The 26,888-nt window shown below is 45.2% G+C and overlaps 1 protein-coding gene across 1 annotated transcript in view; it reads left to right on the top strand.

Moving 5' to 3' along the window:
• LOC119963399 (alpha-1,3-mannosyl-glycoprotein 4-beta-N-acetylglucosaminyltransferase B-like) overlaps positions 1–26,888 on the top strand; it is a 300,546-nt gene that overhangs the window by 222,628 nt on the left and 51,030 nt on the right. Inside the window, exons 8-9 of the mRNA XM_038792464.1 lie at positions 12,715–12,829; positions 24,987–25,117. Coding sequence (XP_038648392.1) covers positions 12,715–12,829; positions 24,987–25,117 — 246 coding nt within the window. The remainder of the gene's footprint in view (positions 1–12,714; positions 12,830–24,986; positions 25,118–26,888) is intronic.

The following is a 26,888-nucleotide window of genomic DNA, read 5'->3' on the forward strand; positions in this document are numbered from 1 at the left end:
TGCGGCATTTTTCAAGTGGCGAAAAGAAAATTCTTCTAAGTGGCTGAAAATTGTGGCCCAGATTGCACCGCTGGGGCCGGCAGGAATCACACCGATTTTCATGCTGAAAATTACACCTTGTCATTTTTTCGGAAACTCTGCCTTTTTGTGTTTTGTTCCCATTCTAAACGTCTTTGTCTATCAATAAAGGCAAAAGCAGCTTAAAAGCAATTAATATCTATGTTGCTCTAATCCAAATGCTGCAGCTTTACACATCCTTTCAAGGTCTATTGAGATGGCCAACAGAGTCTCACACAAGCCTGCCAAGAGACTAATAATGTAGCCATGATGCAATAATAATAGCAGGCCATATGATCCTTCTGTGAAGAAATGAGATGCTATTATTCCCTGGACCCATTAAAGTATCTTCAGTTCCTCCTGATAATTGTGCGGTTATAAAGTTCAAAGTGTTTCAGATGGTTCAGTTACAATCTCTAATCGACAGAGCTTTTGGAGGCACAGGCAGAGGAAAAATTTAGAACATCAAATATGACAGCTGCTTTTAGCATCCTGATTCTTAATTCATGTAACAAACACAAACTTATTTATGAAGCGTAATGCTTCCATTTGTTACTATTACAGAGAGTGTGAGTTGACAAATGTTTGCTCTTTCTCTGTGGCATTTGAAGACTTTCCAGTAATCTTCTCTTTTACCAGTCAACAATTAGCACACTGGCTGCTTTCATCAGAACCAATATGAATAGGTTTTGTGTCTCAGTAAGAAGTAATTGAGATAATACCTGAAAGAAACAAACTAAACATTTAATCAGAAGAAATGGTACAGATATAGATTATTTTTAAATGTATTCAGGGAATGCTTTAAGTTCAACATGGCTTGATTCAGAGGCCTGAACGCTTGGCAGGTCATGGTGAAATGGGCAGTTAAACTTTAATTGTGCTGAAAGTACTGTATGTAGTATGACCAATTATTGGAAATGTGGTAAAGACAAACAAAGATCAAAGTATTTGTCATCATAATTGGGTTAGCGCTATCGGTAAAACAGCAGAGGAAGTTAATGTCATACGAATACGTGTTTGTTTATAATATTATTGCTGGGGGGTCAGTTTAAACACCTTTTAATTTGTTCATGGGGTGTGAGCATCACTGCCATTTACTGTCTATTGCTAAGTGACTTTGAGAAGGCGGTGCTGAGCTACCTACTTGAACCACTGGTGTAGGTACCCACAGTGATACAACTGTGGAGGGCAGTTAAGTATCGAGAGTCAACCACATTGCCGTGGGTTGTGGGCAAACTGGGCAAGTCACATATCGGCCAAATTGGGTAATGACAACAAAATTCCTTCCCTAACGGACATCAGTAAACCAAGGGCGGGATTCTCCGGTCCCCCAGCCGCGTGTTTCTCGGCAGTGTGCCGTTCGCTGGTGGCAGGATCCTATTCTCCGGTCACGTTTCAATGGGATTTCCCATTGAAATCACCCCACACCGCCACAAAACCTGTTGGTGGATGTGCGCTGCCAGTGGGAAAAGTGAATCCCAACGACCGGAGAATTCCGGCCCAGATGTGTTTAGATGATAAGTTGGCAGTTTCATTATCATTATTAGTGAGGCGAGTATTTTATTCCAGATTTATTAATTAATTGACCCCATCCCCCGTCGCCATGCCATGTTGGCCATCTCTTGAACCTCTGGATTACTGAGCGTTAACATTGCCACTGTGCCGGGCAGCACAGTGGCACAGTGGGTTAGCACTGCGGCCTCACGGCGCTGAGGTCCCAGGTTCGATCCCGGCTCTGGGTCACTGTCCGTGTGGAGTTTGCACATTCCCCCCGTGTCTGCGTGGGTTTCGCCCCCACAACCCAAAAATGTGCAAGCTAGGTAGATTGGCCACTCTACATTGCCCCTTAATTGGAAAAATGAATTGGGTACTCGAAATTTATATTAAAAAAAAACATTGCCACTGTGCTACCATTCCCCTATAAACATCTTTTTCTTAAATAAATTTAGAGTACCCAATTCTTTTTTCCAACTAAAGGGCAATTTAGTCTGGCCAATTCACCTACACTGCACATCTTTAGGTTGTGGGGGTGAGACCCACGCAGACATGAGGAAAATGTGCAAACTCCACATGGACAGTGACATGGGGCCATGATCGAAAGCGGGTCCTCGGCGCCATGAAGCAGCAGTGCTAATCCATTGTGCCACCGTGCCGGCGACCATTCCCCTATAAACATACAAATATAAATGTCATGCAGATACACACTAAATGTTGAATTTTTTCCATGGAGGAGGAAGGTGAAAATTGTTCAGGTAAGCATCCGCTTGTCCTCACAAGTCTGATGATATTGTCATGTTGCATCAGTTTTGATAAAGTTCACTTGAAAGCAAATACATGTTTTGCAATAGTGTTGACAACTGCAAGTGTTAATATGCAACTACATATTCTGTAGAGTGAGTAATTTACTCCACTGATAATTTACTCATCTATTTTCCAAAGTTATGTACACTATTAGCTTTGATATTTCAGGAGATACACAGGCTTTGTGGTTGTGACCACAAATAGGCCAGTTACATTGTTCAGTTTGTGTCAGTGTGAAGCAATTTCAGCTTGAATTGATGTAAAATATAGACGTCGAATACACAGTTAGCTACATTAAGTTAGACACCACTTAGACGTTGCGCTCTCTCCAGTATATCCACAGGCAGTGTGAAGGCAATCTTAAAACATTTGTAGGTGATCCAACTGGCAATCACAACATTTTATATTTTTCACCTGACTGCCCTTGCTCTTTGTTAATGTTAAGATTGAATCATTTGAATCTGGCAGATTAACGAAAGGATGCACCCACAAAGCTCTGGTTCCCCGGTCAAGAGTGTAATGCCAGGGGCAGCACAGTGGCGCAGTGGGTTACCCCTGCTGCCTCACGGCGTCGAGGTCCCAGGTTCGATCCCGGCTCTGGGTCACTGTCCGTGTGGAGTTTGCACATTCTCCCCGTGTTTGCATGGGTTTCGCCCCCACAACCTAAAGATATGCAGGCTAGGTAGATTGACCACACTAAATTGCCCCTTAATTGGAAAAAATGAATTGGGTAATCTAAATTTATAAAAAAGAACAAGAGTGTAATGCCATGTGACTTTAAGCACATTTCAAATTAATGTCTGTACGAAAGCCACACATGGGGCGCGATTTAAGAGGAAAAAAAATCTATCTCCAGTTTGGCGCATTTAGAAACATCTCACTTGTAGTAATCTCTATATGTGCATGTACATAGGGGGTTAATGTATAATCAGTAGCACCACATGATCAGTAGAGGGCCGGACCAACAGGGGTATAAAAAGCAACCACATTGTATCTCTTCCTCTCTCTTGGGTGCACTGTGACCAGGGCAGTATCAGATTAGTTAGATGGCTAGTGGAGTTACATATAGTTACTGTAGTTAGATCTTGTTAACCTTATCACTAGTATCAAAGTTAAAGTAAAGAACTCTTGCAATTATTGTTATAGTTATTCAATAAACCTTTTGTTACTACTGAACGAGTTTGAGTCTTCTTCATCGAGATTCAGAAGACCTCATCATTAACCAAGGATTGAGTAGCACATGTTACCAACCACTTGGTAACAAAACATCGCTATTTAACGCCACTTTGATCTCAGGGAATTCCTCTCCGCCGAGACCACATTTAGACTCATGTGTTCGCGGAAAGGCCCCTTGCAGGTTGGGGTGTTATTTTGTCTTTCAGCCCCCCCCCCCCCGCCCCACCATTTTCCATTCTACCCTCCCCCAACCTCGGGCATGCACCCGGGAACATCTCTCCACCTGGTAAGGCCGCCTGGACCCAATCCCTGGCATTGCCAGCCTGGCAGTGCTATCTGTGCACCCTGGCAGTGCCAGGCTGGCACTTTCAGGGTGCGTGGGTGTCACTGCCAGGGTGTCAGACTGGCAATGCCAAGGTGCCCAGGTATCAGAGTGGGTGCCACCCTGCCCTGGTACCTGATCACCCGGGGTCTTTATTGGACTGAGAGATCCCCCCCCCCCCCAACCACCAGGTGTCACCATAACTGACTGGTCTACATTCGTGTAAAACAGTACTAAACAGCACACTGGCGTGGTCTCCCAGGCATGGCCATTCGGTTCCAGGCACTGGGAGAATCCCACAAACACATATTTAAATATTCAGATCTGGATCATGCCCAGTGAGGACGAGATCCAGATCGTGAAGTCTCGTGAGATTCTGTTAAATCTGGTGAGGCATTTTGAATGTTATTAATCTCACCAGAGGCCTCTCACGAGATTGAATGGCCTCGTCCCAACACTAAATCAGGCACGATGAGGCCATTAAATTGCTCCCATGGTCTTGCTTTATTCCAAGTTTGGACTGCTGATAGCAAGTTTTACAGCCTTAGGATTTCAGAGAGCCTGACCTGAAGAAAATGTGATTTCTAGATGTAACGGCGAAGGCAAGGTCAATATTTTATTTCTATTTAGCTGGATTTTTAAAAATCCCAATATGGGAAGCAATTAAACAGTGCAATAAAAGGCAAATATCCAATTCCTCTGTAGTTCATCTGATATTCTGCAAGGTCCCATGTCATTTTGCTTCAGGAGCAAAGAAGAGGCATTACTGGCAAAGGTTAATAAGATTGCACAACATGGCGGGAGAGGAACACAGCAAACAATAATTCAATCTTGGGGTCTAGATGACTAACAAATAACCTGAACTTTAATTCTGCTTGTTATGAATCATTTTAACTGTTCAATTTGGTCGCAGCTTATAATTCAGAAGTTATCTTGAATCATGAAATAATAGGTCAAATGAGATAGACCCTCTGGCCAAATTCTAAAAGGCGAATACAGCTTAACTGTGTCCCCATATAATACAAGGACCAAATGCTGCAGGTGCTGATAGTCTGAAATATAAACAGAAAATCCTGTAATACTCTGCAGGTCAACTAGCATCTATGGAGAGAGAAACAAAATTAATGTTTGGGTTGATGACCTCTCATTTTGATGAAGATCATTAACCTGAACCTCTATGCCTCTATCCACAGATACTGCCATACCTGCTGAGCAATTCTAACATTTTCTGCTTGTATTCAAATACAATAGAAAGCTTTTTGCAATGCAAAACATTTTCATTAAAATCATTGTCAACTATTCAAATTTACCAGTGCTACATTAGAAGGGTAAATTTACACATGGAGAGCATTATCCACACCAAAGAATCTAGCATTGGAAAATCATTATCGTAAGTTTATTGAATGATGATTTCTGCAGATAACCATGAAATGCCAAGTATAGGCGCGAATCACAAATTCCAGAGTCGGTTTTGGGCATGTTTAGCGGTGTGTTTCCCAGCGCTGCAACTCTTCAGTCATTTCCTGCACTTATGAACTCAGCTAACCAGTGCAGGAAGACTACTCGCAGATCGTGGCACCAGTTTTAAAGGCAGCCTGATCTTTCAACCCCTCTCACACCCTCCGGACTTCCCCACTTCACCTAATGTATCTCTTATGGGGTTCTCGAGCACCCCGCACCCTCATTCAACCTCTTATCGGGAAGGCATCCTCAGGCACAACCCCTGGCATGGGCGACCTGGCACATGGGCACCTTGGTACTGCCAGCCAGGCAGTGACAGGGTGCCATGTAGCAGTGCCAAGGTGCCCTGTTGCAGTCAGGAGTGCCACAGTACCATCCTACCCTGTCTCCAACCACCTGGGGGGGTTCTAATAGCCAGGGAATCTCCCCAAGGTACCATTACAACTGGTCCACATTTATGGAACCAGTACTAAACGTAGCCCTGGCAAGGTCTCTCAGGCAAAGCTGTTTGATCTCCAACATCAGGAGAAGCTGCTGAATGCATATTTAAATGAGCCATGCTGATCTGGATCTCGCCCAGTGAGAGCCAGATCCAAATCGCGACATTTTGCGAGGTTTGGTTGAATCTCCTAAGACCTCCCGAACAACGCGAATCTGAGGCTTCTCACGAGATTCAACGGCCTCATCGTGACACCAAGTCGGGCGCAATGAGGCTGTTAAGACAAGCCCACAGTCTTGGGTTGAAGTAGGTTCAGAGGGCAGAGAATAATTACATCAGCCTGCACAATCAATATTCAGCCCGATTTTTAAAAATTATACATTTGGTCCTTGTAGCTATATATTTCATGACAAATTCTTATATTCGCATTCATAATGGAAACCACTGACGTGTAATTATATTTGACAGCACTGCAGCACCTCCACTGTCGGAAAGTGTATTACAGTGTGATATGTTGAGTTGGGCAATCTCTATTACAAATTTGGATCTTGAAATTTCTAATGGAAAGATAATAGGACATGTGTGTGTAAACCTAAGGTTTTATATACATATATTTATGGTATTGTTCATGGTGAGTCAGAGATTTTGCTGTTCTATCAAATTAAAGTGCATGGGATTGGGGGTAATGTATCGAGATGGATAGAAAACTAGAGAGGAAACAGAGTGTAGGAATTAATGGGTCCTTTTCAAGTTGACAGGCAGTAACCAGTGGGGTACCACAGGGATCAGTGCTGGGACCCTAGCAATTCACAATATATATTAATGATTTGGATGAGGGAACAAAATTTAACATCTCAAAGTTTGCAGATGATACCAAGTTAGGTAGGAGGGTTAACTGTGACAAGGATGCAGGGATCCTACAGCATGATCTGGACAGGTTGGGTGAGTGGGCAAATCAATGACAGATGCAGTATAATTTGGATAAGTGTGAGGTTATTCATTTTGGAAGCAAAAACAGGAAGGCAGATTGCTACCTGAATGGTTGTAAATTGGGAGAGGGGACTGTGCAGCAGGACCTGGGTGTCCTTGTGCACCATTCGCTGAAGGTAAGCATGCAGGTGCAGCAGGCAGTAAAGAAGGCTAATGGTATGTTGCGCTTCATTGCGAGAGGTTTCGAGATTAGAAGCAGGGATGTGTTGCTGCAATTATACAGGACCTTGGTGAGGCCACACCTGGAATATTGTGTGCAATTTAGGCCTCTTTCTCTGAGGAAGGATGGTCTTGCTTTCGAGGGAGTGCAGCGAAGGTTTACCAGACTGATTCCAGGGATGGCGGGACTGCCATGTGAGGAGAGATTGTCTAGGTTGGGATTGTTCTCGTTGAAGTTCAGAAGAATGAGGGGTGATCGCAGAGAAACTTATAAAATTCTAATAGGACTAGACAGGGTAGATGCCGGGAAGATGTTACCAATGATGGGTGTGTCAAGAACCAGGGGTCACAGTCTGAGGATTCAGGGTAAACCATTTCGGACAGAGATGAGGAGGCATTTCTTCACCCAAAGAGTTGTGAGCCTGTGGAATTCATTACCACAGGATGTGGTTGATGCTAAAACATTGAATATATTCAAGAAGGGGCTAGATATAGCACTTGGGGAGAATATGATCAAAGGCTATGGGGAAAAAGCTGGATTAGGCTATTGAGTTGGATGATCAGCCATGATCGTGATGAATGGTGGAGCAGGCCCGTAGAGCCAAAAGGCCTCATCCTGCTCCTATCTTCTATGTATCTATGTAAGTAGGCTGTTTAAGGCCATAAGACCAGAAAATATGGGAGCAGAATTAGGCCATTCGGCTATCAAGACTGTTCCGCCATTCAATCATGGCTAATATCCATTTCTCATATCCATTCACCTGCCTTCTCCCTATAACTCCTGATCCCCTTATTAATCAAGAACCTACCTATCTTTGTTTTAAAGACACTCAGTGACTTGGCCTCCACAGCCTTCTGTGGCAATAAATTCCACAGATTCACCACCCTCTGGCTGAAGAAATTCCTCCTCACCTCTATTAAAGGATAGCTTCTTCAGTCTGAGGCTATGCCCTTGGGTTCTAGTTTCTCCTTCGAGTGAAAACATCCTAACCACGTCCACTCTATCGAGGCCTCTCAGTATTCTAAACTCCACTGAGTACCGACCCAGTGTCCTCAACCATTCCTCTTATGACAAGCTCTTCATTCCACAGATCATTCTTGTGAACCTCCTCTGGACACTTTCCAAGGCCAGTGCATCCTTCCTTAGATATGAGGCCCAAAACTGCTCACAATATTCCAAATGGCGTCTGACCAGAGCCTTATACAGCCTCAATTATATATTCCCTGCTCCTGCATTCTAGCCCTCTCGACATGAATGCTAACATTACATTTTCCTTCCTAACTGCCAACTGAACCTGCACGTTAGCTTAAGAGAAATCTGAATTAGAGCTCCAAAGTCAATTTGTGCATTAGATTTCTGAAGCCTTTCCCCAATTAGTCTGTGCCTCTATTCTTCCTACCGAACTGCATAACCTCACACTTTTCCACATTGGATTCCATCTACCACTTCTTTGCCCACTCTCCTAGCCTGTCCAAGTCCTTCTGCAGCCCCACTGCTTCCTCAATACTACCTGTCCCTCTACATATCTTTGTATCATCTGCAAACTTAGCAACAATGCCCTCAGTTCCTTCTTCCAGATCATTAATGTATATCGTGAACAGCCGTGGTCCGAACACTGACTCCTGAGGAACACCACTAGCCACCGGCTGCCATCCTGAAAAGGACCCCTTTATTCCCACTTCTGCCAGTCAGCCAATCCTCTATCCATGCCAGTACCTTGCCCCTAACACCATGGACTCTTAACTTATTTAGCAGCCTCCTGTACAGCACCTTGTCAAAGGCCTACTGGAAATCCAAAAAAATCACATCCACTGGTTCTCCTTTGTCTAACTTCCTAGTTATTTCGTCAAAGAATTTTAACAGATTTGTCAGGGATGACATCCCCTTGACAAATCGGTGACTCAGTCCTACTTTACCATGCACTTCTAAATACTCCACAAACTCATCCTTAATAGCCTTACCAACGACCAAAGTCAGGCCAACTGGCCTATAATTTCCTGTCCTCTGCCTCCCTCTCTTCTTAAACAGGGGTGTTACATTAGCCATTTTCCAATCCTCTGGGCTGTTCCCTGCCTCCGGTGATTCCTGAAAGATCACCAATGCCTCCACAATCTCCTCAGCTATCTCTTCAGAACTCTGGGATGTAGTCCATCCGGTCTGTGTGATTTATCCACCTTTCGACCTTTCAATTTGCCCAGCACTTTCGCCTCAGTGATGGCTTCTCCACTTACCTCTGCCCCCGACTCTCTTGAAGTTCTGGTATGCCAGTGGTGTCATCCACTGTGGAGATTGATGCAAAGTACGTCTTCAGTTCCTCTGTCATTTCTTTGCTCCGAATTTCTACTTCACCAGCTTCATTTTCCAGTGATCCAATGTCCACTCTTGCCTTGCTCTTACCTTGCTCTTACCTTTTATATATCAAAAAAAATTCTTACAATCTTCTTTTACAATCTTCTTTTTTATTACAAGCTAGCTTACACACATATTTCATCTTCTCCACCCTTATTGCTTTTTTAGTTGTCCTCTGCTTGTTTTTAAAGGCTTCCAAATCCTCTAGCTTCCCATTAATCCTCGCCACTTTGTATGCATTTTCCTTTGCTTTTATGCTGTCCTTGACTTCCCTTATCAGCCATGGTTCCCTTGTCCTCTTTTTAGCATTTTTCCTCCCCCTTGGGATGAATTTCTGTTGTGCTTCCTGAATAACTCCCAAAACTCCGACTGTTGCTGTTTCACTGTCTTCCCTGCTCGGTTCCCCTTCCAATCAACTCTGGCCAGCTCCTCCCTCATGCCTTTGTAGTTAGTTTTACTTAATTGTAAAACCATTACATCTGAATCCAGCTTCTCTCTGACAAACTGTAGGGTGAATTCTATCATATTATGGTCACTGCCCCCTAAGGGTTCCTTCACCTTAAGTTCCCTAAGTCTGTCTCATTACATATTACCAAATCCAGAATTGCCTGTTCCCTAGTGGACTTTACCACAAGCTGCTCCAAAAACCATCTTATAGACATTCACAAATTCCCTTTCTTGGGATCCATTATCAACCTGATTTTCTCAGTCCACCTGCATATCGAAGTCCCCCATGATTATTGTATTATTGCCTTTCATATATGCTTTTTCTAACTCCCGATTTATTTTCTGCCCTACATCCTGACTACTGCTAGGGGAGCGGTACATAACTCACATCAGGGTCTTTTTTCCATTGTGATTCCTCAACTCTACCCACGCAGATTCTACGTCTTCTTAACCTCTATCGCTTCTTGCTATAGATTTAAGTTCATTTCTTACTAACAGTGCAACCCCTCCCCCTTTGTCCATTTGCCTGTCTTTTCGATAGGGCACATATCCTTTGGTATTCAGATCCCAGCCCTGATCCCCTGGCAACCATATCTCTGTGATGCCCACAGCATTGTATCTGCCAATTTAAATGTGCGCAACAAGCTTATTTACCTTGTTTTGTATACTGCGGGCATTTAGGTACAACACCCTCAGTCCTGCATTGACTGCCCCACCTTCTCATAGTTGTCCCTCTTTATGCTGTGCCTGAACTTAGCTTCCTTCCGTTTTCTATACTCAGCAATTACAATATTGCAATGAGTTTCAAGCCTCAAATTTTAGCAGCCATGTGGTTGCAGGTTGGATTTCCTAAAACTCTGGAAACCCACAAGCTAAAATGTGACAAGAACTACTGATCCAGCAACTAATATCCTAACCAGAACTGCCTGTAGGTCAGGAGAAGCAAACTGACCGGTTTTGATCTGCTTCCCTCGACCACAATCTGCTGTTGACACCAACCTATGCAATCATCCGCCATGATCCAATGCTGACCTGTGGTCTCCCCAACTTGTGATCTCACCCCAACCCTTCACCCCCCCCCCCCCCCCCCCCTTAACCTGGCTAGAGTTTGGATGAGAAAGAAGTTCTCATAAATTAAGCAGTGTCACCTGTACCTCCAGATTTTCTGACCATTGAAAGTCATCCCTGCTCCTTCCTCACCATAAATACTGCATCTCCCTGTCTCTGTGTCTGGCACAATATTAAACAATTACATTAATACCTCAACTGCTCAGTAATTCTAGGTAACTTTGGTAACAGTAATCTATCTCAGACTTCAAAATATCAATTGACACACATTTACAGTCTTTTTAGGGAGAGTTCCAGATTTCCAATGCCCTTTGTATGAAAAAGCTTTTCCTGATTTTACTTCTAAGTTGTCCAGTACTAATATTAAGATTAAGGCTTCTTGAACTAAATTCCTCTAGAGAGGAAACAGTTTCTTGCTGTCTATTCTATTAAATTGCATTATCATTTTGAGACCCAATTAGATTACCTGTCAACCATCTAAATGCAAGACAATACAAAGCAAATTTGGGTAACCTGTTCTCATAATTTAACCACTTGAACGCGAATACAATTTTGCTGCCCTGTATCCCTTCCAAAGTCAATGGGTGGAATTTTGTGCCTGCCCCTATGGTGAGTTTGGTGGCAAGCGGGCATTAATTGGGCAGATGCATGGTGTGTGGTGACCCTGCCAACCACCTGCCTCCATCCCAATTAATGCCCAATTGAGGGCCTCATCCTGCCACCAAAGGTTTTAACCCTGCAGCTGGCAGGGAGCTTGCCAAGCAGGCAGCACAACAAGTAAACACTGATGTGTTTGTTTGCGGTCTCTCAGGGATGATCCCTCGTTCAAATTAACTCTCACTGGTTAAGGGACCAAACTCTGGGATGGGGTACCCTACTGAAAGGCAATCTCTGCCCTGTCTGCACAACCCGCTTCCCCATGACCCTTATCCTGTGATCCCCTTCCCAATATCACTCATTTGTGTCTGGGTTCCTCCTTGATCAAGGCCTTGGGTGGTGTAGCACTGGCAGCAGCCACCACCTCCCTGGTGACACTACAAAATACAGAAGAGTATGGCCTTTAGTCAGGGGGTCCCTGTGCAGGGTCCCTTTAGATGGGGATTCCTGTGTGTGGTTCCTATAGTCAGGGGTTCTCCCTATCTAGGGGGTCCCTGTGGGGTGATCTCCCTATTTAGAGGGTCCCTGTTGGGGGTCCTTTAGTTAGGGGTCCTTGTGAGGGGTTCCTTTAGTTAAGAGGTCTCTGTGTGGGGTGCCTTTAGTCAGGGGGTCTCTGGGAGGTGTCACCCTATTCAGGCTGTCCCTGTGGGGGGGGGGGTTTCCCTATTTAGGGATCCCAGTGGGTGAGGTCTCTTTATTTAAGTGGTCTCGGAGGAAGGGAGAGGGTTACCTCCTTGGCCCACGCGAGATTCATCATGTAAGGGCCATGTTTGTCTGTACCTGTTGTATCACGTCAGAGCCGTGTTTGTCTGTACCTGTTGTACCATGTCAGGGTGGTGTTTACCTATACCTGTTGTAAACTCCGCCCACGTGATTCCTGGCCCAGAGGACCAGAGAATCATGCGGGCCCGGAGAATCTGGTGCCCGTCCCACTGGTGGGCGGACAAGAATCCCGATCCTGCCACCCGGAGGGCTGGAGCATAGCGGTTGGTTAGGCGCCAGACACGAACCCTGATTTTGGTCGGACGCCCAATACTCCCTCCGCCCAATTGCGATCCACATGCTGGCGTCTTGGGGCAGAGAATTCAACCCAATGTGTAAATTTTCTTTGTGGATCTTTTTACTACTTGTTAACCTATCTATTTTGAACTCTTGTTGGCTGAACAAAGAAAGGAATTTGTTAAGCAATCCATTATCCAAGGAAATTAAACGACTAAGTGTTTTTTTTTAAGTTAATTACTTATTGCAACATAATATATTAACGACTTGTTTCTTTTTTTGTAACAGTTGGAGGATGATATTATAGCAACACCTAACTACTTGCAAACTATGGTAAACTTTGCACAACAACAGCCTTCTGATGACTGGGTGGTCTTGGAGTTTTCGCAACTTGGATTTATTGGTAAGAACATTCATAATTAGAGGTTTCATGAACAAAATAAATTTTCATTTGGGAACAGATTTTCAGAAAAATATCTGTCCTATAAATAACTATACCCTGTAAAGTACTAATGTATTAATGCTTTTTATTGTAAATTACTTAACGTCGAGTAATACATTACAGAACATTTACTTTTAATGTACTTCGCCACACAAACGTTTAAATTTAAAAATTATATATCATCATGCAAAGAGCCTTTATGTGTTCATTATGTTAAAATAACTTAATTACAGTCATGATATAATAGAGACGGGATTTAGTGGGCCTGTTCGCCATGGTGGAAATCCCATAATGGCCGCTAACTATCGCGAAAGGCCAAAAATGGGATTTGCACCTGCGAACCTGATTTGCATCAAATTGAACCATTATCAGATATTTAGTGAGGAAAACATTGCATCTTCAGACCTCATTGAATCTTCCCACCTACTGGGCCTGATGTTATGCTGGCGTGAATTGCTACTGCTTTTTAAAAACAGAAACCAGGCGCTATGACCTCCGAGTGGGAAGGGGGTGAGCACCACTGTCTCCACTTAGCACCAGGGAGTCGAAGGGGACAGAGCCCACTTTCAAAGCCCCAGAGGTCCTGAAGCCTGCTGCCTGTGTTGTTTAAGAAGTTCTTACAGACTGCCAATGGCATTGGAGCATGACGGGTGCGGGCTACATCAGGTGGAGGGTAGGGTGTGATGAGAGTGAAGAGGGAAGGCCTAATGGGCTGGGTGGACGATACCCCAAAAGAGAAGAGAACTGCATGGTTCCTGCAGTGAATTCCTGTTGAAAAGAACAAAGAGTAAAACCCGATGAGCCGGGAAAATAAAAGAGCACGAGAAAGAGCGAGAGTGAAAGAAGAGCCAGGAGGACAAAAGAACGCGAGAAAGATCGAGACTGAGAACGGAGTGCTATCTTGGAGTTGGAGCTCCCGAGGTGACATCAGGATTCAAAAGTGATGTGAGGAAAGTGGAAGCAGTTGATTGCATGAGTATGGCCGGGTAAGTATTTACTACTTTTATCGCTTGCAGTTTGTCGGGGCTATACTTTGTGGTCTATAGTTTGCAAGCACTATACTCTGCAGTAACAATGACCTGGGAAGAAGGTCCCTATACTAATTAATGTTATTTGATTTTAAGCATCTTCCAAAAGGTTTAATTTAAAGGGGTAAAGATGGCAGGAGAGCTCAAAGCTGTGGTGTGATCCTCCTGTTCTCTGTGCAAATCCGGGAACATTTCCAATGCAGGAAATGTCTCCAATTGCAGCTCCTGGAAGCCTGGGTTTCGGAGGTGCGGTGGCGATGGGGGATACTGTGGAGCGTCCATCAGGTGGAAAGTATCGAGGATAGCACATAGAGAGAGGTGGTCGCACCGCACGCTAAGACTCCACCAGCAGGAAAGGAATGAGTGACCTCTAGGCAGAGCAAGAGAGGTGGCCATTCCCCTGCAAAAAATAAATACCACTTTGGATACTATTGGGGGGGGGGGGGGGGGAGTGGCCTCTCAGAGGAAAGCAGCAACAGCCAAATTTGTTGCTGTATGGTTGCCTTTACTGCAGAGGGGAGGAGTAAAAAGTGTGGAAATGCAATAGTTACCGGGGACCTCAAAGGTAGTGATCTCAGGATTGCTACCAGTGCCACGTGCTAGTCAGAGTAGAAATAGCAGGATATACCAGATGAATACATGACTGAAGAGATGCGGCGAGGAGGAGGGTTTCAGATTCCTGGAACATTGGGATCAGTTTGAGGGGAAGTGGGAACAGTACAAATTGGATTGATCACCAAGCAGAACCTGGACTGATGTCCGAGGGGAAGTATTTGCGAGTGTGGTTGGGGAGGGTTTAAACTAAAATAGCAGGAGGATGGGAACCTATGCAAGGAGTCAGGAGAGGGGCAAACACGGACAAGAACAAAATTTGAAAGGGAATAAGAAAAATGATAGGCAGAGAAATCAAAGGCCAGAATCATGAAAGGTCACAGTGAAAAATAGTGGGAACGGAACAAGGAATGTTAAAAAGACAAGCCAGCCCCCCCCCCCCCCCCCCCCCATAGTATCCAAAGTGGTATTTATTTTTGTGCCTTAATGCGCAGAGCATTCGCAATAAAGCAAATGAATTAATCGTGCAAATAGATGTAAAAGATATAGTCAGGGGGCGCGATCATCCTGAAAGGGAATAAAGCCCCTGAGCGAGACTTACAATTAGTTGTAAATCTCGAGGGTGCAGATTACTACATGTTTTTACAAACAGGGACTGGGCATGATGGCTGCAGAAGGGGAGCAAGAGGTTAAAAAAAACACTGAAAAACTGTTGGAAACTCTCGGGTTTACTGAGGACTGGCTAGGGTAGTGGTGGGGAGCGACTTGGTGGCGAGTCCGTGGACTCGGGGTGCCCCATCGGGATTCCCTGGTTCAGACTGCCATTGCTGCAGTCTTTCTTTTAAACACATCGGTTTGGTGCTATTTACAGGCTCCTGACTGCTCACACTGCTGAGTGCTAATTGCATCCTTTAAATGCTCAAAGGCCCCTAGTCATCTGGGAGCCCATCCAGGCTGCCCCTCCAGACATCCTCATACCCTGTTGCATCAACGAGATGGGCGAGGCCAAGCTCAATCAGGGGCCCACCAGGTGTTGGCACTTCTCAGAAGCGCTACCCAACTGCAGAGAAAGCAGGTGATCAGCAGAGTTCACCCCAACCAGAGGACACCTGCACTGTGGCCTTTGGAGCCCTCGCTGGTTCTCGGCCCCTCTCAGGGTGGAGGCCTCACTAGTGATCCCCACTCCTCAGGATCACCAGCTGTCTCCTCCTGATGAGGCTTGCAGCGCTGACTGCCTCTGCCACCAACTCCCAAGCAGGGTCCAGGAGGGCAGGCTTGAATCTGCGGCCAACCCGGTGGTAGAGAGTGTCCCTCTATTCCTCACTGGCATGGAGCTGTGGATCTACCTCGGGCTCCCAAACTTGGATGGAGGGCAGGTCTTCCTGGAGCCTATTTGTGGGTGCAGTGGGTGTGCGGTGAATGGAGCGCTTAAAAACAGCTCCAGCTGCCAAGCTCTTTAGCGCTAACTCCGGTCCCAGCAGTTTGAATGCCCGTTGAGAATTGCTCTGAATTCGCTCTGACAGAGTGCTGGCCCATTTGAATGTTCTTTTTTTATAAATGTTTTTTATTGGATTTTTGAATAAAGTATATTTACCGTTATGTACACAAAATAGAATACATTTATATATATACATAGAAGAGAAGGGAACACGCACAAAAAACAAAACAAACAACAACAAAAAAATGTTAAAATAAAATAACTGGTAGGGTATTATGTGCTAGCTCAACAACAGCAGCTCTGTACAATTGGCAGGATTGTCTTTAGCCCATAAGTAGGCATCTCTTTGTGGAAGGGGGGGCGGGAAACTGGGGGGGGGGGTTACATATGCATTAGGACGCTGGGGAAATAAATACAGAACAATTACAGAGGGCAATACGTGAATGGATGTGGTGTTGGTGTTGTCACTTGCTTCTCCCGGACGGTTTTCACTGCCGATGTCGACTCGCGATCACCTCCGCTTCAGCCGTTCGTCCCGTCTTTCGCCCGGATTTTCCTTGTTCTCTGCTCCTCTAGATGTAAAGTTTGTTATTGTTTCCCGTGCCCTCCTTCCGGCTGTCATTCCTTTGCCTCCCCCCCCACCTCACTGGTTCCCCTCTATTGTTCCCTGTCTCCTCCCTCTTCCACCCCCTCCCCCCCTCCCCTTCTCCTGTGGTTCGCCTATCTTTTCTCTTAAGTTTAGCTGCTATCCCCCCCCCCCCCCCCCCCCCCCCCCAAGGTCTATCCCTCCCTCCCCCACTGCGGCTACTTTACCCTCATTCTTGGCTACCTGACTATTCTTCTGCTTGTTCGTTGGCCACAAACAGGTCCCGGAACAATTGGGTGAATGGCTCCCACGTTCTGTGGAAGCCGTCGTCTGACCCTCAGATGGCGAATTTGATTTTCTCCATTTGGAGAGATTCTGAGAGGTCGGACAGCCAGTCTGCAGCTTTGGGTGATGCTGCTGACCTCCAGCTGAACAGGATTCTACGGCGGGCGATCAGGGAGGCAAAGGCAAGGGCATCCGCCCTCCTCCCCAGGAATAGATCTGGCTGGTCTGATACCCCGAAGACCGCCACTTTCGGGCATGGCTCCACTCTCATCCCAACCACTTTGGACATTGCCTCGAAGAAGGCTGTCCAGTACCCAGCAAGTCTGAACAAAGAACAAAGAAAAATACAGCACAGGAACAGGCCCTTCGGCCCGTGCCGACCATGCTGCCCGACTAAACTGCAATCTTCTACACTTCCGGGGTCTGTATCCCTCTATTCCCACCTATTCATGTATTTGTCAAGATGCCCCTTAAATGTCACTATTGTCCCTGCTTCTACCACCTCCTCCGGCAGCGAGTTCCAGGCACCCACTACCCTCTGTGTAAAAAAACTTGCCTCGTACATCTATTCTAAATCCTGCCCCTCGCACCTTAAACCTATGCCTCCTAGTAATTGACCCCTCTACCCTGGGGGAACGCCTCTGACTAACCACTCTGTCTATGCCCCTCATAATTTTGTAGACCTCTATCAGGTCGCCCCTCAACCTCCGTCGTTCCAGTGAGAACAAACCAAGTTTATTCAACCGCTCCTCATAGCTAATGCCCTCCAAACCAGGCAACATCCTGGTAAATCTCTTCTGCACCCCCTCTAAAGCCTCCACATCCTTCTGGTAGTGTGGCGACCAGAATTGAACACTATACTCCAAGTGTGGCCTAACTAAGGTTCAATACAGCTGCAACATGACTTGCCAATTCTTATACACAATGCCCCGGCCAATGAAGGCAAGCATTCCGTATGCCTTCTTGACTACCTTCTCCACCTGTGTTTCCCCTTTCAGTGACCTGTGGACCTGTACACCTAGATCTCTCTGACTGTCAATATTCTTGAGGGTTAACGGGTGCGGAGGCAGATATCATAGCCTTCGCCTCATTGATCGCCCAAAGGCGGATCCTGCTGGGATGGAGCGTGGCCTCTCCACCCTGTGCCCCTGCATGGTGAGTGGACCTGTTGGAATACTTGACCCTTGAGAAGGTTGAGTTCGAACTGAGGGGAAGCTCGGAGAGGTTCTACAAGTCATGGGCACTATTTATTATGCACTTTCAAGAACTGGATAACATCGAACATTAGTTGGGGGAGGGAAGGGTGGGTGGGGGGAAGGGGGGCTGTGTATGTTGAAGATGGCTATGGGTAAGCCCTGATTCCTTTTTTTTTCTTTGTCATTTGTTTATGTTAACCCGCGGGCTGATGTCTGGGCATGGTGGGAGGATGGGATCGTTGATACTGTTATGGGGTTTGAGATATTTGTTGTTGGTTATTGATTGTTGTTGGGTGTAAATTCGGGAGAAAAATTGTGAAAAAGGAGGAGAATAAAAATATATATTTTTAAAATATTCTTGAGGGTTCTACCATTCACTGTATATTCCCTACCTGCATTAGACCTTCCAAAATGCATTCGCTCACATTTGTCTGGATTAAACTCCATCTGCCATCTCTCCGCTCAAGTCTCCAAACGATCTAAATCCTGCTGTATCCTCTGACAGTCCTCATCGCTATCCGCAATTCCACCAACCCTTGTGTCGTCTGCAAACTTACTAATCAGACCAGTTCCATTTTCCTCCAAATCATTTATATATACTACGAACAGCAAAAGTCCCACCACAGATCCCTGCGGAACATCACTAGTCACAGCCCTCCAATTAGAAAAGCACCCTTCCATTGCTACTCTCTGCCTCTATGATCTAGCCTGTTCTGTATCTACTTTGCCAGCTCACCCCTGATCCCATGTGACTTCACCTTTTGTACCAGTCTACCATGAGGGAGCTTGTCAAAGGCCTTACTGAAGTCCATATAGACAACATCCACTGCCCTACCTGCATCAATCATCTTTGTGACCTCTTCGAAAAACTGGGGCAAGACCAGAACATGTGGGCGTGGGTGGCCGGGCCTCCTTGGCACCGTTCCTATCTATCCTCCACCTCCGGGAATAACCTACTCATACCAGTTCTTGTTAAGTGGGCTCTATGTACCACTTTTAGTTGCGTCAGGCTGATCCTTGCACACGTGGAGATGGAGTTGACCCTATGCAGTGCTTCGCTCCAGGGTCCCCACCCTATTTCAATCCCCAGGTCTTCCTCCCATTTCTTTCTTGTTGCATCCAGTACGGTGTCGGCCCTTTCTACCAGTCGGTCATACATGTCGCTACAGTTTCCTTTATCTAGGATGCTTGCGTCCAGTAACTCTTCAAGTAATGTCTGTTGTGGCGGTTGTGGATACAAGTTTTTGAGTTGCAGGTACCTGAGCTCATTCTCCCGGCTAGCTGGAATTTCTCTGTCAGTTACAATGTCAAGTCCATTGTTACAACCCTGCTGCCCGTGTATTGGTCCCTGACTGTCAGTGTCCCTCCGTCCTGCCCCCACCTTTTGAAGGTGGCGTCAGTCAGTGCTGGTGTGACCCTATGGTTGGTGCAGGTGGGAGCTTTGTCCAACATTTTGGTCAGGCCAAATTGCTGCCGCAGTTGGTTCCAGGATTGGAGGGTGGCTGTCACCACCGGGCTGCTGGAGTGTTTTTTGGGTGGGGATGGGAGTGCTGCCATGGCGAGGGCCCGGAGGGAGGTCCCCTTGCAGGAAGTCTCTTCCCCGCGCATCCACTCGGCCTCTGGCTCCTTGATCCATCCCCTTATTCGCTCGGCCGTCGCCACCTAGTGGTAGAATTGTAGGTTTGGGAGGGCTAGCCCCCCCCCCCGGATTTTGTTTTTTGTAGGACCTCCATTTGCATGTTCTGACTCTCTTACCGAATAGCGCACCCAACAGGACCACAAACTGCACACAATTCAGTCCCACCATTTACCACTAGTCTCCCAAACTGAGAATCCTGCCAATTATGTTAAAGCAGTGAGAGGCATTAAAAAGTGAAATTCTACTGGCACAGTTTAGGCATGTTTGGAGAGGACAAACAAAGCAAGGGAATACTCAATAAACAAGAATATATTGAGAGGGGTTAAGGAAGTGAGAGACCTTGGAATGCATGTCCACAGGTCATGGAAGGTGGCAGGACAGGTGGTAATGTGTTCAAGAAAGTATATGGAATGCTTTCCTGAATTGGGCAAGGTATTGAATACAAAAGCAAGGATGTAATGATGGAACTGTATAAAACACTGATTAGGTCACAACTGAAATTTTACATACAGTTCTGGGTCATCGCAATACAGGAAGGACATAATTGCTCTGGAGGGAGTGGAGAAGAGATTAAGAAGAATGTTGCCAGGACTTGAAAATTCCAGCTATTTGGAAAGATTGGATAGGCTAGTGTTGTTTTCAATAGAACAGAAGGGGTTAAGGGATGATCTAATGGAGTTTAATGCAGAAAAGTGTGAGATGATTCATTTTGGAAGGAATAACAGGAAGGCAGAGTACTGGGCTAATGGTAAGATTCTTGGTAGTGTGGACGAGCAGAGAGATCTCGGTATCCATGTCCATAGATCCCTGAAAGTTGCCACCCAGGTTGAGAGGGTCGTTAAGAAGGCGTACGGTGTGTTAGCTTTTATTGGTAGAGGAATTGAGTTTCGGAGCCATGAGGTCATGTTGCAGTTGTACAAAACTCTGGTGCGGCCGCATTTGGAGTATTGTGTGCAGTTCTGGTCGCCACATTATAGGAAGGATGTGGAAGCATTGGAAAGGGTACAGAGGAGATTTACAAGAATGTTGCCTGGTATGGAGGGAAGATGATATGAGGAAAGGCTGAAGGACTTGAGGCTGTTTTCGTTAGAGAGAAGAAGGTTAAGATGGGACTTAATTGAGGCATACAAGATGATCAGAGGATTAGATAGAGTGGACATCGAGAGCCTTTTTCCTCGGATGGTGATGTCCAGCACGAGGGGACATAGCTTTAAATTGAGGGGAGATAGATATAGGACAGATGTCAGAGGTAGGTTCTTTACTCAGAGTAGTAAGGGCGTGGAATGCCCTGCCTGCAACAGTAGTGGACTCGCCAACACTAAACGCGTTCAAATGGTCATTGGATAGGCATATGGACGATAAGGGAATAGTGTAGAGGGACTTTAGAGGGGTTTTACAGGACGGTGCAACATCGAGGGCCGAAGGGCCTGTACTGCGGGGGGGGGGGGGGGGGGGGGGGGGGGTATAGATTTACAATAATTTAATTAGCGGGGACATGAGGAAAACATTTTCACCCAGAGAGTGGTGGGCCTCTGGGATTCACTGTCTAAATTGGTGGTTGGGGCTGATGCGCTCAACTCATGTCAGAGGTACCTGGATCTGCATCTAAAATGCTGCAACCTGCAAGGTTTCAGACCAGCTGCTGGAAAATGGGAGCAAAATGAACAGCTAGTTCCTTTTTCCTCTTTTTTTTTGTCCGGCACAAACACAATTGTCTGACTGGCGTCTTTCTGCATAATAACTTTCTATGGTTCTGACTGGAATCAGGCCAACTTCACCACATTGATAAAACGAGGCACACTTTTGCTGGGCCCTGATACTGATAGGTTTTCAGGCCAGCGGATACCATGCCACCAGTCCTGCTCTTTGTGTGATTGCCCAATTGGTGGAGCACAAGTACAAGATCACCTTACCCATCTCCCAGTTTGAATTTCCCCACTTAACAAAAAGGATAAAGGCACAATTGGGCCAAGTCTGATCCCAAATGCCGATTCCATGCTAGACTTGAGTTTCCTTTGTGTTCTTCCAGGTGCTACAGGTTCAGGGCCAGCAAATGTAACTAAAATTTATTTTATTTGTTCTTAAGACCTGAGTAACACTGGCAAATATTGTTCTTTCCTAGTTGCCTTGATATTTGAGTTTGGTTGGACATTCCAATTGGAATCAAAATTACAGAATTTCTGTTGTTTAAAAACATGCACAAAGCATCCAGTGATGAATTTTCCCATGTGTGCAACATTACTGAAAATTCTCTTTACTAAGCTTTCATTGGTTTCTGAAGAATGTTTCAAAATCAAATTATTCTTACACTCTACTCACAGAGCAAGTGTATCCTCTGTTTGCTATTGTCTTGAAAGAAATTGGTAACCGTTAATAATATCACAAAGCCAAAATTACTTTCCAGGATCTCTGTGCTACAAGACAAAGGGCTTCATTGTATTGTAGAACTTGGAGTAGAATTTGGTTTGCAGGAACCATATCAAGTTGCATACATTTGTACAGCCTCAATTGGCCTTGCAGCATTTTAGGAGCTCATCATTGTTGCCATTCTTAAGAGGTGAATGTTGATATTTGAGTCATATTGACTAAAATTTCTTTGCTATTCAGATGTTTAAACATGTTCTTATTAAGCAGGATGCTGATGTAAAGCTCTTAGAGATATTTGTAACTTGATGGTATTTGAATGTGAACTAACGTTGGTCTTTACTATAGACAGTAAAATTATAAAGAAATCACTGCCGATAGTATGTATAATACAATCAACGGAAGACCATCTTTTAAATGTAACATTGTTTAATGCAACATTGAGTGTGATTTAACAGGACAGAAGCAGTCCTGTTTCGGGCACGTTTAGCGCCTGCAGCACTGAGAAACATCCTGCTATTTAACTGCACTTCGCCGGTTTGAGGCCGCACTTACATCATTTCCTGCACTGATGAGCTCAGCCCTGTTGACGCCCCTTCTGCCACTCCACTGCAGCCTTCGGAACCACAACCCTCGCTCCCCCACTGAACTAAACTTGACTCATACAGGGTACAAGAGCTGCTCCTCACCTCACCTCTTGAGGGCCTGATTCCTGGCATGGACAACCTGATACCTGGGACCTTGACACTGCCAGCCTGGCACCATGGCAGTGCCCCTTCCTGTCCGGCAGTGCCAGGCTTGCAATGTCGAGGGGCCCAGGTGTCTGCGGGAGTGCAAGGGTACCACCCTGCCCAGAGCCCGACCACCTGGATTTCTCTATTGGTCAGGGAGACCCCTCCAGGTGCCGTTCAACTTGGTCCACATTTGTGGAAAGCAGTACTAAGTAGCGCCGTGGCGAGATCGCCCAGGCGAGGTTGTTAGATCCTGGGCCCCGGGAGAATACGGCGCCAACATATTTAAATGAGACTAATGGCTCACTTAAATATGTTCATCTAGATCTCACCCGGTGAGGGTGAGATCCAGATTGCAACGTCTCAGGAGATGTCTTAAATCTTGCGAATCTCGCACGAATCCTCTCCCAAGACTCAATGGCCTCATCGCATCACCAAGTCGGGCGCGACGAAGCCATTAAATCGCGCCCATTGTTTTTTAAAGATTGGATCATGCCACATGTCCGTCCTTGGCCTGCTGCAAAGCTGCAGTGAAGCCCGACACAAGCTGGAGGAACAGCACCTCATCTTCTGGTTTGGTACGTTGCAGCCCTTGTGACTCAATGTTGAGTTTGACAACTTTAGACTATGACTTTTCTCCTCTATCTTAAACTCTTTTTTTTAGATATCCACATATGTATTGTCTCAATGTACACCCCTCCTCCTTCCACACCAGGCCATCTCCTTCCCTTCAGTTCTGACAAAGAGCCATAGGACTTGAAATGTTGGGTCGAATTTTCCAAAAAATGTCAGGTTCTGAATGAAAACTGGCATGCTTCTCCCCAAAAACACAGCTAGGTTTTCTGTCCTGACCTTCTGCCACACATAAGGGGAAGCCTCCGCTCCCCTAATAGAGAAGGGTTTGTCCCCCCTCAATGCCCCCAGCACAGTCCTCCACTACCAAAGGGTGCTGCCAGAGCTCCGGGGGCACTGCCCAGCATTGGCCCTCAATCCCAGAGTCTCCAAGCACCTCCGCAACCCCAGTGTGATGCTGATTTCCATTTCAAAAACGAGTAGTGAATCACACCGGCATGACGTCACACCACCAGAGGAGGAACATTACACGAGCCGGAAGATACGGCGTAAAGCCGTTTAATTATATTTAAATTTATTTAAATCAATGGAATTCAGGTTCATTCCCTTTGTGAGTGTGAAACTGATCATATCGTTGACAGGAGAAGATCTCAAACTGAGCTCTCACCTGTGCAAATCCCGTTATGGCCCTCTTGCAGGATTTAACAGCCATGATAGGACATGTGCTGCGTGGAAATGGCCTGAAAAATCACACCCTGAAAAAAGCACCACAACGCTTTCTCTCCTTACATATACTACCAGACCTGCTGAGTTTTCCCAGCATACTCTGTTCTTGTGTAAGTATATAATAGATCTATCGCTTTCCACATATACTTCATTATTTGCATTGACATATGTGTGCTTTCTTAATGGAATATGGGTCTGCTGCCAGTCCACAAAGGAGTTGACCAGTTGGTGTGTTTAAGATGACCACAGTACATAAGGCTGCAATATAATTTTCACAATTAAGTTTCACAATTATCAATATATTTCGTCTGATCTTAAAGTGGAAAATCTAGTAAATCACTCTAATTAAATTTGGATGACATTTTGAAAGGCTACTAAGCATCACAGTGCTCTCTTGTTCACTGGAGAGGAAAAATAGCCAAAATAACCAACATATCATTTATATTAAAATCAATAGAAGAGCATTTTTGTAGCACTGACTTGAAATGGCTTGAAGTGCAGATGCCCACTGCAGTCAAGGATTTAGCAAAGGGAAGAAACGTTTTCCATTTTGTTAAATAATAAATCTGCCTTTATAGAAGTATATTATTTATTATTTCATTAATTTTATTATTTATTTATTTAATCTGTTTTCTTTCACCAGCATTTTCATTTATGATTATGCCTCAAGTGGACAGCACAGTGGCGCAGTGGGTTAGCCCTGCGGCCTCACTGCGCCGAGGTCCCAGGTTCGATCCCGGCTCTGGGTCACTGTCCGTGGGGAGTTTGCACATTCTCCCCATGTTTGCGTGGGCTGCACACCCACAACCAAAAAGATGTGCAGGTTAGATGGATAGGCCATGCTAAATTGCCCCTTATTTGGAAAAAAAATTAATTGGGTACTCGAAATTTATATTTAAAAAATGATTATGCCTCAATTGATTTGGTTAGCAGAACCTCTCATCAAAGAACGGAGTGACAATTTAAAAGTGTTGTTCCTCTTGTTTACTGTCTGTTGCAGGAAAATTGTTCAAGTCTTCTGATCTGACACTACTCGTAGAATTTATTATCATGTTCTACAAGGACAAGCCAATAGACTGGTTACTGGACCACCTACTGTGGGTGAAAGTATGCAATCCTGAGAAAGACGCTGTAAGTTAATTTCTCTTTCATGGTCAGTAGCTCAAATAGCAGCAATGAAACCGGCAATTATCAACTGTTTCTGTCTATATTTCAATGAATCACAGTTTGAATATTATAAGCTGGAGGATGCCTTCACTTTATGTTGAGGACAGTTTAGATTGATGAAGGATAGATAGTAAATTATCTCACTCTTATGATGAAGGGCAAACAACAAATAATTTGATTTGAAAAAGATGTCTTTAGGTATGGCACTAATATGATTAAAAAATCTATTATGATGAACTTATATAGTATCAAAGGTAAGTTACATGTTTGTTGGAAGAATGACGAACTCTTACTTCATTCAGCCAACTTATTTTCAGTTTGGGTGGAAGTTGCAATTATTTTTGTTTTCCATACAGTTTTCTGCCTTTCTCTTCTTACCGTGCTGATTCCTATTGGAGTGCAGGTTCCAGACATTCAGGTCATTCTTATTGCCAGAGGAAATCATTCTTCATGTGTAAGCAGCCTATTGAACTGTGTAGAACAACACAGACTCCAATCCTGCATTCACCCAAAGGTCAAAATATCATGCCGACTACCCATTATGCACTTCAAGCTAGTGAAGCTCCATGTTGGAAGCACATTTTGTAAAACGTTCTGAGGATGGCACGTAAATGTTTGGCGGCACAGTGTTGATTTTGTTCCAAGGGATGCAATTTTTGTGACTTCTGTTGATATGCCATCATCTGGAAATTCAGCATTATTGGTCAGTTTATCACATGGTCTGGGTCAAACACGCCATTCGCAGGTGGTCATTTGCATAATTCCAACTTTCCAACTGAGGGTGATATTTTCCTCCCAGCAAGTTTAACAAATAAATATATGTGAGTAAACAATTCGACCAATTCACCTAGTGCCCCACCCTTGCCTTTCCTCATGACCCTACAAATGTTTTTTTTTTTCAGATAATGATCAAATTCCCTTTTGAAGGTCTCAAGTGAACTTGCCTTCACCAAACTCTCAGGCAGTGCACTCAAGACCCTCATCACTCGCTGCATGAGAAGATGTTTTCCTTATGTCACTTAATGCTAATTATCATAGATCCATATCCTCTAGTTGCCGATCCAATGGGAACAATGGGCAGGATTCTCCGCTGGCGGGATTCTCTGTTGTGCCGGAGTCCGGCGGTTTCCCGATGGCATGGGGCTGCCCCACAATGGGAAACCCCATTGACTGGCTGGCGTAACGGAGAATCCCACTGGAGGGTCGAGGCTGAAAAGTGGCGTGGTGGGGCGGAGATTCCAGCCGAATATCTTTCAATCTACTCCGCCAAGTGCCCTCATATTTTGAATATTGCTATCAAATCTTCTCTCAAACTTCCCATCCCCAAGGAGAACAGTCCCAACTATTCCAAATGTTTTATGTCACTGAAATTTCTTGTCACATTCCTCCTGGTCTGTTCCACAGTGATCCTAACATATGAACATGGGAACATAAAAACTAGGACTAACCTGTTGCACACTCCTCCTGGTCTGCTTCACTGTGATCCTAACCTGCTGCACACTCCTCCTGGTCTGCTTCACAGTGATCCTAACCTGCTGCACACTCCTCCCGGTCTGCTTCACAGTGATCCTAACCTGTTGCACACTCCTCCTGGTCTGCTTCACAGTGATCCTAACCTGCTGCACACTCCTCCTGGTCTGCTTCACAGTGATCCTAACCTGCTGCACACTCCTCCCGGTCTGCTTCACAGTGATCCTAACCTGTTGCACACTCCTCCTGGTCTGCTTCACAGTGA

This window comes from Scyliorhinus canicula, chromosome 3, assembly GCF_902713615.1.
Source record: "Scyliorhinus canicula chromosome 3, sScyCan1.1, whole genome shotgun sequence".
Taxonomy (NCBI): Eukaryota; Metazoa; Chordata; class Chondrichthyes; order Carcharhiniformes; family Scyliorhinidae; genus Scyliorhinus; species Scyliorhinus canicula.